The following is an 11,607-nucleotide window of genomic DNA, read 5'->3' on the forward strand; positions in this document are numbered from 1 at the left end:
GCATAAACAATAACCTTTTCCTAGTTACTTTCGGTTCTGAGGAAGGGTCACTGGAGCCAAAACGTTAACTCTGATTTTTCTCCACAAAGGTAACTAGACCTGCTGAGTTTTTTCAGCAATTTCTGTTTTTGTTTAAATATGGGTTGGTTATGTTCATTGGGTGTGTGTAGGGATTACTCTTTATTCATTGATAATCTCAGGGATCAACAGGATTGAAACTCAATTACTTATGAAGCAAAACTCTAAGGAACGGTGAAGTGAGACAGTGGAAGTCAGAACTCTGGGCTGCTCCTTCCTACTGCAGGAAGATTCATTTAAATAAGTGCTTTTTAATTTTTGATTTTCATTCTCTACAGATTCCGAATGTATTCATCAAAGTCCACTCTGGAGTCACTGGCAGTAAGTAAACATGGAAAGAAACCTTTATAGAATCTATAGAACCTCCTCCAGAACAATCAAAATCAATAGAAATCATAATCTGAGAAACCCTCCCATAAAATCACTGTTATCACATTGTAACTAGTGGCGTGTCACAGGGATCAGCACTGCAGCCACATATTTATAATATATCTTAACGATATGGATGAAGAAGGTGAACATATTACATCAGGGAGACCAAATGTAAGCTAAAGGAACGTTTCACCGAGCATCTCAACCGGGCCCGCAAGGGCTGACCGGACCTCCCAGTCACCACCCATTTTAAACCAAAAGAGAAAATGATGGAAAATCTCAGCGGGTCTGGCAGCATCTGTAAGGAGAGAAAAGAGCTGACGTTTCGAGTCTAACTGACCCTTTGTCAAAGCTGACAAAGCTTCTGCCACCACCCATTTTAATTCCCCTACCTACTCCCTTTCCGATATGCCCATCCTTGGCCTCCTCCATTGCCACAAAGAAACAAACCGCAGTTTGGGGGAGCAACACCTCACCTTCTGTCTGGGCAGCCTACAGCCCAGAGGTCTCAATATTGAGTTATCTAATTTCAAATAGCCTCCCTTCCCATCCCCCGACTCCCTTCCCAGCCCTTCCCCTCCCTTTCTCTGCTCCCTGCCACCAACCAGATTCATTCCTCCCATTGACCAACCAGGTTGTACTCTCTACCTGTCTTCACCTTGCACCACTTCACCACCCTGCCCCCACCACCCCCTTTATCTTCAGCTCCACTTACACCAACCCCCAGTCCTGAAAAAGGGTTACACCCAAAACATCAACTTCTCCACCTCCAGATGCTTCCTGGCTTGCTGTGTTCTTCCAGCCTGGTCCTGGTCTATATTACTGTATAGCTAAGTTTCCTGATGAAATAAAAATAGGGGGAATGCAAAAAAACTAGCATTCAAGTTTAGTAGGTAATCAGGAAGGAAAATAGAACGTTGGCCTTTGTTTGAAAGGGAATGGAATTTAAAGTAGGGAGGTTCTGTGAAAACTCTACAGGCACTAGTTAGACCACAGCTGGAATGCTGTGAACAGTTTTGGTCCCCTTATCCAAGACATTGGTAGCAGTCCAGGGAAGGTTCACTAGACTGATTCCAGGTATGGATAAATTATTTTCTGAGGAGAAGTTGAGTCGGTTGGGCCTGTACTTGAAGAATGAGAAGAGACCTGATTGAAACGTGGAAGATTTGTAAAGAGCTTGATAGGGTAGATGTTGAAAAATTGTCTCTCTTTTGTGGGAGAGTCTGGGGCCAGAGGGCACAATTTCAGAATAAGGGATCACATATTTCAAAAGAGATAGGAGGAATTTCTTTAGTCATGGGATAGTGAGTTGTGGAATTCATTACCACAGAGGACAGTTGAGGCTGGGTCAGTAAGTATATCCAAGGCTGAGAGACAGATTTTTAATCATTAATGGAATCAAGGATTATGGAGAAAGGGCAGGAAAGTGGAGTTGAGGTTGCCAGATCAGCCTGATCTGACTGAATGGCAGAAGAGACTCAATGGGCTGAATGGCCTACTTCTGCTCTTTGCTCTTATGGTTTTAATGGTATAGATTCTTTTGCGTTCATTAAAGAAAACCTTAACCATGCAACTGATCAGACACTAGGATACAGCAGGATTAGTGCACTGTTAATCTTAGCAAAGTGCCCATTTCCTCTCAGACTCCCTTCCATTCTCAGCTGTTGTTTGTATCACTCATTGAGGATGATGGGTCTCCCACAACCCTTAAACATCATGTGATAAATTTCCTTCCCTCTAACCTAGCTCCAAGTTGTCAGTAGGGAGCTGACACTTTAGCCTCTACTTGGACATTGAGGCTTTCCAATCTCTGCTGAGGCAGACAAAGCAAGCTGATGTCTAATGCAGAATTGGTTTCTCTGGGAACAGCTCAACAGTCTGTCAGCAGGGACTGTAACTCGGCGAGTGACAAACAGGAGATTAGCACAACCAATCACTGTTTCTCAAAGTCTAGCATTCATATTCAGTCAAATCAAAACCAGGCCATAGACTGGACAGTGACAGACTGGGGTAGACTGGACAGTGACAGGATAGGGTTAAACTGGACAGTGACAGAACTGGGGTAGACTGGACAGTGACAGGAAAGGGTTAAACTGGACAGTGACAGGACAAGAATAGACTGGACAGTGACAGAACTGGGGTAGTGGAGTGCCACAAGGATCGGTGCTGGGCCCTCTACTTTTTGTCATTTACATAAATGATTTGGATGCGAGCATGAGAGGTACAGTTAGTAAGTTTGCAGATGACACCAAAATTGGAGGTGTAGTGGACAGCGAAGAGGGTTACCTCAGATTACAACAGGATCTGGACCAGATGGGCCAATGGGCTGAGAAGTGGCAGATGGAGTTTAATTCAGATAAATGTGAGGTGCTGCATTTTGGGAAAGCAAATCTTAGCAGGACTTATACACTTAATGGTAAGGTCCTAGGGAGTGTTGCTGAACAAAGAGACCTTGGAGTGCAGGTTCATAGCTCCTTGAAAGTGGAGTTGCAGGTAGATAGGATAGTGAAGAAGGCGTTTGGTATACTTTCCTTTATTGGTCAGAGTATTGAGTACAGGAGTTGGGAGGTCATGTTGCAGCTGTACAGGACATCGGTTAGGCCACTGTTGGAATATTGTGTGCAATTCTGGCCTCCTTCCTATCGGAAAGATGTTGTGAAACTTGAAAGGGTTCAGAAAAGATTTACAAGGATATTGCCAGGGTTGGAGGATTTGAGCTATAGGGAGAGGCTGAACAGGCTGGGGCTGTTTTCCCTGGAGCGTCAGAGGCTGAGGGGTGAACTTATAGAGATTTACAAAATTATGAGGGGCATGGATAGGGTAAATAGGCAAAGTCTTTTCCCTGGGGGGGGAGGGGGGGGGGGTAGTCCAGAACTAGAGAGCATAGGTTTAGGATGAGAGGGGAAAGATATAAAAGAGACCTAAGGGGCAACTTTTTCATGCAGAGGGTGGTACGTGTATGGAATGAGCTGCCAGAGGAAGTGGTGGAGACTGGTACAATTGCAACATTTAAGAGGCATCAGGATGGGTATATGAATAGGAAGGGTTTGGAGGGATATGGTTTGGGTACTGGCAGGTGGGACTAGATTGGGTTGGGATATCTAGTCGGCATGGACAGGTTGGACCGAAGGGTCTGTTTCCATTTGTGAGCAGATTTGTAGCTCGGGTGCTCGTTGCTGTGGTTCTGTTCGCCGAGCTGGAAGTTTTTGTTGCAAACGTTTCGTCCCCTGGCTAGGCGACATCATCAGTGCTTGGGAGCCTCCTGCGAAGCGTTTCCGTGCTGTACATCTCTATGACTCTATGACTGGACAGTGACAGGAAAGGATTAAACTGGACAGTGACAGACTGGGGTAGACTGGACAGTGACAGGACAAGAATAGACTGGTTAGTGACAGAACTGGGGTAGACTGGACAGTTTCAGGGCAAGAATTGGATCATGAGTCTGACCAGCATCATGCTGTTTAAAAGTTATAGATAACGTTGTGAACGGAGACCCTCCATAGTACAGGCCAGCAGGTGGTAGCAGTGCATTACTAAGACTATGAATGGTTTGATGTTTTATCACAGTTAGAACATGATCTGACAGATCCTTTTACTCTTTCAGCTGATTCCTCTCCAAACTCCAATCAAGGCTCTGGTGCACTTTAGTGTCATGCCAATTATCAATGGTAAGTGTTGTACTCTTGTGTGACAATGGTTAAATATTCACACACTCAGCACAGTGTCAGTTTTCAGTGGTGTGGCTAACTGCTGGTGAAGTGCCTTCAAACTGAAACAATGTGTTGGTGAGTTATACACTTGCTGGTGGAACAATGATTGCGCTGCGAGGCTAGGTGGTGTTTGTAGACCTGCACAGACAGTGGGTATCTGTTTCAACCTTTTAAAATGCCCCTTGCGCTTGTGCAAAATCCCAAGTATAACCTGGAGCAGCCAGTGAAGGTGTATAAACAAATAGGTTCCCTTCACTGCAGTGTGGCATTGTGAAGCACACTGCTTAACACGTGGCCCATATTCAATGGAGTATCGAACAATGTGATCATAGAATCCGTACAGTCTAGAAAGAGGCCATTCAACTCGTCAAGCTTACACCAGCCTTCTGGAGATCATCCCACCTAGACTCACCCCCTCAACCCTATCCCTACATTCCCCATGGCTAATCCACCTAGCCAGCACATCCCTGAACACTGTGGGCAATTTTAACATGGCCAATCCACCTAACCTACCCATCTTTGGCCTGTGGGAGGAAGCCAGAGCACTCAGAGGAAACTCATGCAGACATGGGGAGAACATGCAAACTCCACACATTCCAGGACATCACAGCAGAGTATTGAGAGCAGAGAACCTCCACTTTTGTTTTCCACTCCACAGAACTTCTCTCCCAGGGGTTGCTGAAGAAGTTTATACTGAGCCCAGAATAGTCTTGCCAGTGGCTAACCCTGAAGGCAAACTGGATACTAAGATTCAATATTGCAGCACCTTTTTGGATTGAATCAAAGGATCATAGGATTTTATAGCAGAGCATTTAGAAAGCAGTAGCAGAATCAGACAGAGTCAGCATGGATTTATGAAGGAGAAATCATATTTGACAAATCTGTTGGATTTCTATGAAGGTGTAACTCGTAGAGTTCACAAGGGGGAGCCAGTCGATGTGATATGTTTAGACTTTCAGAAAGCATTTATAGAGAGAGCTAAGAAGAGCCAGGAGGGGACATGAGAAGTTATTGCCAGATAGGATCAAGGAAAACTCTAAGGCTTTCTATAGCTATACCAGGAGTAAAAGAATAACTAGAGTAAGATCAGAGCCAATCAAGGAAATTAGTGGGAAGTTGTACATGGAGTCAGAGGAGATGGGGAAGTACTAAATGAATATTTTTTGTCAGTATTAACACTGGGAAAAGACAATGTTGTCGAGGAGAAAACTGAGATACAGGCTACTAGACTAGAAGGAATTGAAGTTCACAAGGAGGGGGTGTTAGCAATTCTAGAAAGTGTGAAAATGGGATTTATCCCAGGATTCTCTGGGAGGCCAGGGATGAGATTGCAAAACCTTTATGTCATCATTTTCCACATGAATAGTGCCAGAAGACTGGAGGATAGCAAATGTTGTCCCCTTGTACAAGAAAGGGAGTAGAGACAACCCTGGAAATTATAGACCAGTGAGCCTTACTTCAATTGTGGGTAAAGTGTTGGAAAGGATTATAAGAGAAAGGATTTAATATCATCGAGAAAGGAATAATTTTATTAGGGATAGTCAACACAGTTTTGTGAGTGTTGGTCGTGCCTCACAAACCTTATTGAGTTCTTTGAGAAGGTGACCAAACAGGTGGATGAGAGTAAAGTGGTTGCTATGATGTATATGATTTTCGTAAGGCATTTGATAAGGTTCCCCATGGTAGGCTACTGCACAAAATATAGAGGCATGGGATTGAGGGTGATTTGACGGTTTGGATCATAAATTGGCTAGCTAAAAGAAGACAGAGGGTGGTGGTTGATGGGAAATGTTCACCCTGCAGTTCAGTTACCGCAAGGATTTGCTTTGGGTCCACTGCTGTTTGTCATTTTTATAAATGACCTGGATGAGGGCGTAGAAGGATGGATTAGTGAATTTTCAGATGACACTGAAGTCAGTGGAGTTGTGGACAGTGCAGAAGGATGTTGCAGGTTACAGGGGGACATAGTTAAGCTGCAGAGCTGGGCTGAGAAGTGGCAAATGGAGTTTAATGTATAAACATGTGAGGTGATTCACTTTGGAAGGAGTAACAGGAATACAGAGTACTGGGCTAATGGTAAGATTCTTGGCAGTGTAGATAAGCAGGGAGATCTCTGTGTTCATGTACATAGATCCCTGAAAGTTGCTACCCAGGTTGATAGAGTTGTTAAGAAGGCATATGGTGTGTTAGCTTTTATTGGTAGAGGGACTGAGTTTTGGAGCCTTGAGGTTATGCTGCAGCTGTACAAAACTCTGGTGTGGCTACACTTGGAGTATTACGTGCAGTTCTGGTCACTGTGTTATAGGAAGGATGTGGAAGCTTTGGAAAGGGTTCAGAGGAGATTTACTAGGATGTTGCCTGGAATGGAGGGAAGGTCTTATGAGGAAAGGCTGAGGGACTTGAGGCTGTTTTCATTGGAGAGAAAAAGATTGAGAGGTGACTTAATTGAGACATACAAGATAATCAGAGGATTATATAGGGTTGACACTGAGAGTTTTTTCCTCAGATGGTGATGGCTAGCATGCGGGGACATAGCTTTAAATTGAGGGGTGATAGATATAGGACAGATGTATGAGGAAGTTCCTTTACTCAGAGAGTAATAGGGATATTGAACACACTGTCTGCAACAGTAGTAGATTCGCCAACGTTAAGGGCATTTAAATGGACATTGGATAGACATATGGGTGAAATTGGAATAGTGTTGGATAGATGGGCAGTCTGTACTGCGCTGTAATGTTCTATGTTCTATGTTTGACAGAGTCACGCATAAGAGATTATTGTGCAAAATTAAAGTGCATGGGATTGTGGGAAGTGCATTGAGTGGATAGAAAATGGTTGACAGAGAGGAGACAAAGAGTAGGAATTAATGGGTCTTTTTCAAATTGGCAGGTAGTAACTAGTGGGGTGCCACAGGGATCGGTGTGAGGACCCCACCTATTCACAACATATATCAATGATTTGGATGAGGGAACAAAATGTAACATCTCAAAGTTTGCAGATGATACCAAGTTGGGTGGGAGGGTGAACTGTGACAAGGATGTAGAGATCCTTCAGCGTGATCTAGACAGGTTGGGTGAGTGGGCAAATCAACAGCAGATGCAGAATAATTTGGATAAATGCAAAGTTATTCACTTTGGAAGAAAAAGCAAAAAGGCAGATTACCGCCTGAATGGGTGTAAATTGGGAGACGGGAGTGGGCAGAGGGACCTGGGTGTCCTTGTGTACCAGTCGCTGAAGATAAGCATGCAGGTACAGCAGGCAGTAAAGGAAGGCAAATGGTATGTTGGTCTTCATTGCGGGAGGTTCCGAATACAGGAGCAGGGACGTGTTGTTGCAGTTATACTGGGCCTTGGTGAGGCCACACATAGAATATTGTGTGCAGTTTTGTTCTCCCTTTCTGAAGAAGGATGCTCTTGCTCTCAAGGGAATGCAGTGAAGGGTTACCAGGCTGATTCCAAGGATAGTGAGACTGACATATGAGGAAAGATTTACTGGGTTAGGATTATTTTCGCTGGAGTTCAGACGAGTGAAGGGGGGGATCTCATAGAGACTTATAAAATTCTAACAGGACGAGACAGGGTAGATGCAGGGAGGATGTTCCTGATGGTGGGTGTGTCCAGAACCAGGGGTCACAGTCTGAAGATTCGGGGTAGGCCATTTAAAATGGAGATGAGGAGACATTTCTTCACCCAAAGAGTGGTGAGCCTATGGAATTCATCACCACAGGAAGTAGTTGACGCCAGTACATTGAATGTATTCAAGAAGTGGCTAGAAATAACCCTTGGGGCAAATGGAATCAAAGATTATGGGGCGAAAAAGGATTAGGCTATTGAGTTGGACGATTGGCCATAATCGTGATGAGTAGTGGAGCAGGTTCGAAGGGCCGAATGGGCTCCTTTTGCTCCTATCTTCTATATTTCTATTTCAATACTGCAGCAGGTCATTTGGCCCAGTACACCTTTACCAACTCTCTGGGAGAGCAACTTAGTTACTCCCATTCCCCTGTCATTTCCCCATCTTCCTACAGATCTTCCTCTTCAGATAATTCTCCGTTTCCCCTTTGTTAGCCATCATTCAACCCCAAACCATTAGCACTGATAGTCTCCTGGAAAGTGTAACAACATGTGTCCAGTCCCCAACAGTCAGGGACATGTAAGGAAAGTGAATGGGCAAACTCAGCCTCCAATGCATGAATTGACAGTCACTTGTGTTTTTATTCCACTCTCTGTTTAGAACGGACTCAGGAAGGAGTGCAGATCCCTCTCCCAGAAGGAATTGACCTGATCAATGAGACAATGAGAAACCATATGGTGGGTATTCTGAAACCTCTAGTGTGCTAATTGTTTACCTGAATCTGTCAGTGGGTTTGTGAAGTCTCATTTGGAACAGTTAGAGTCAGAGGGCTGTACAGCAAGGAAACAGACTCTGTAGTCCAACTCGTCCATGCCAACTAGATGTACTAATTAATTTAGTCCTATTTGCCAGCATTTGGCCCATATCCCTCCAAACCCTTTCTATTCATGTACTCATCCAGGTGCTTTTTAAATGTTATAATTGTACCAGCCTCCACCAGTTTGTCTGTCAGTTCATTCCGTACACACACCACCCTCTGTGTGAAAAAGTTGTCCCTCAGGTCCCTTTTATATCCTTCTTCTCTCACCCTAAACTTAACCTCACCCCTACCCTGAGGAAAAGACCTAATTCATCCTATCCATGCCCCTCATGATTTTTTAAACCTCTACAAGGTCACCCCTCAGCCTCTGACACTCCAGGAAAAATAGACCCAGCTTATTCAGCCTCTCCCTGTTGCTCAAATCCTCCAACCCTGGCAAAGTTTCACAACATTTTTCTATATTCTGTTAGCTTAGATCTGGACTATGTGTTGATTATTCTGTATCCAGTACCGTACAATACCCCATCCTGTCTAGTACTTCATACATGTTAGTATAATGTAGCTGCTATATTAAAGGCCGTGCTAAAGGTCACGCCAGTGTGCAAATGGATTGCTGGAGCTTCCATAGAATTCAACATCAATCCCTGATCTGGAAATAAAAACCCTATTTATAAACCAGGTCAGGAGAGGCGAGGGGAGTACAGGGTGGGGGGACAAGGCATTTGGATATGGAGGAGTTGTGGCAGGCCAAGGAATTGGATATGGGATTGGGCTGGGCATTGGGAAGGAGGTTCAGATTGAGGGATGGTTTTTGGGGAAGCCCTGGGAGCTGCCCGGTTAAAATCCACAGGCACAGCTGGAAAGGCATTTCCCTCTTACTCAGCTCCAGTTAGCTCCTCAGTCCCTGACACCCATGAGGCCTGGCCAGTCAGTGTGGCATCGGAACAGCTTGGACAGGTGAGGGGCAGAGCCTTCTGAACAGAGCTACATCACTGGGGCCTGGAGAGTCAGGTAGTCACTCTTTCCAGCTTAGCAACCTTCCGTCATTGCAACTGAAGCTGTAGTTAGGTTCTTGATTTTTAAACATTTTTTCAAACAGATTAAGTTTAATAAAGGGATTAATTGTTCTTTGTAATTCCCAGGGCTTTCTGTCAATTGGAGCAGACTTACATTTTTACAAAGGCCTGAGAGAGGTTATTAATATGAATAAGCAGATACTCTCTTCAAACAACTCAACTGTCAGCAACTAGGATCCACACTGAGAAGAATTGAGACGTCCATGTAGCGTACAAAGACCCTCAGCTGTATTACTACTTAAGCATTATTCCTGTATTTTATTAACCTAGCACTGGCCAGTAGACCTGTTCACTTTGTTTTAACACGTGTTGGGGATGATTATCCGTTGCCTTGGACAAAGTGTAGAGACAAACAGCTCAAGCCTTTATTGCGCACTGGACGAGAGATGGTAATCCAAGTGTAAGCTATTGATTATTTATTATTATTATTATCTGCTGGTGGGGTTTCATCTTTGTAAATCAATAGGCTGCTGTCATTTAACACTGCGCCACACCTTATAATCATAACACCATCTCCAAACCCTGGACTCACCCTCAGGTACAGTACACACAGGGTAAAAGGTCACAATTCATATTTAGGTGACAGTCTAGGGTTCCTACATCAGCATTTCATCACTATGCCAACATAGCTAACGTATTACGATGGGGTCAGCCAAGAACCACGCTACAGCCCTTATCAAGCATAAAATCAACCTTGTAACTCTCAGTGTTAAATACATTACATTAAAATTCACATCAAAAGACTCTAAGAACACTCACTGTGCAAATGATGCAAAAGACGTCTTTTTGTCTCCTAGGTAATGCACATTGTCATTTTCAGATGCATGTTCAATGGTACAATGTCATATTGAATACTGGATGTTACAGACAGCTAAAAGTGAGATGACTTATCAGAACAGTGACCTCCCAAAACAGGTATACATGCAATTAATGGACCTGATTTCTGATATGTGGGCCTGAAGACATTGCTCCATTCACAGTCTATTGTTAATGGAGACATAACCTGGTGAGCAATACTTATTGGAAGCTCTGCCTCATGAAATCCCTGAGCCATCTCTATAGAAGGATATCTTTCTCTGGAAGCTTTCATGTTGGGGAGAAGATGGCATGAACCTTGATAGGCAACTCTGTGTTAAACATCACCGGTGTGGATCTCAATCATGAATAGAGCCCTGAAGTTCCACAGTGAATCCTAGTCTCCTGCCATAGCTCCAGGAATCAGGGAAAATGCTCTCCTGCCTAATTACTGGGGCACACTGAGCAATGTGTCACATGTCAAAGTGCAATTTCCCTTAATCTATGGGAAGAGGCAAGAACCAAGCAGAACTTTGTTTAGATGATATGCTTCCCCTTGTTCATTTTTGGCCTTTTTATTTATTTCAACTTTATTTCTTTCCTGCATTTTTTTTTTACTTTTCAATGTGAAGGATGTCAAGACAATGAAATCATTCCCATTTTGGAGACCCACATCAGCTCCAGCCACTGTGTGTCATTGTTCCAGTTCCCACAACAAGCATCATTTGCCATCTCTCTGAGTGAGATTAAGCCAATTTAAGCACCACAATCAGGGTTAACCCTGCTCAAACTTGTAAAATGTAGGACACACAAACAGCCAGTATATCGAATTGGAGTCACAAAGATCAAAGACCATCTTTAGCCCTTGCTTGACTGGGGAAGTGGTATGCAGAGATGTTAAATTGATGTGTTGTATATTCTATGTAATGGGTACTTATAAGTAGAATATTTCATGTTCTTAATAATTCTTGAAATACCACACTAATAGATAATTCTGTAATATTTCTGGATAAGTTATTCCAAGTACTAGTTGTACGGAAAGCCATTCTAAGTGTATTCAGTGTAGCTGTAAACCATTTAGTATTTCAATGTGTATTAATTGCACATAGTGGTGTAACTTACCCCTATATATTCTCACAACCGTATCACTAGCTGTTTAATAAAGACAGTTACATTGTCAGTG

At 43.6% G+C, this 11,607-nt stretch overlaps 1 protein-coding gene across 4 annotated transcripts in view; it reads left to right on the forward strand.

Moving 5' to 3' along the window:
• pltp (phospholipid transfer protein) overlaps positions 1–11,607 on the forward strand; it is a 57,957-nt gene extending 46,350 nt beyond the window's left edge. For all 4 annotated transcript variants that reach the window (XM_043710101.2, XM_043710099.2, XM_043710098.2 and 1 more), the window contains exons 13-16: positions 357–399; positions 4,055–4,118; positions 8,394–8,470; positions 9,696–11,607. In XM_043710101.2, the coding sequence (XP_043566036.1) occupies positions 357–399; positions 4,055–4,118; positions 8,394–8,470; positions 9,696–9,803 (292 nt within the window). In that variant the 3' untranslated portion in view covers positions 9,804–11,607. The remainder of the gene's footprint in view (positions 1–356; positions 400–4,054; positions 4,119–8,393; positions 8,471–9,695) is intronic.

Source organism: Chiloscyllium plagiosum, unplaced genomic scaffold (genome assembly GCF_037043375.1).
Source record: "Chiloscyllium plagiosum isolate Xiang-an unplaced genomic scaffold, Cpla_swu_hap1 HiC_scaffold_15, whole genome shotgun sequence".
In the NCBI taxonomy this organism is placed as follows: Eukaryota; Metazoa; Chordata; class Chondrichthyes; order Orectolobiformes; family Hemiscylliidae; genus Chiloscyllium; species Chiloscyllium plagiosum.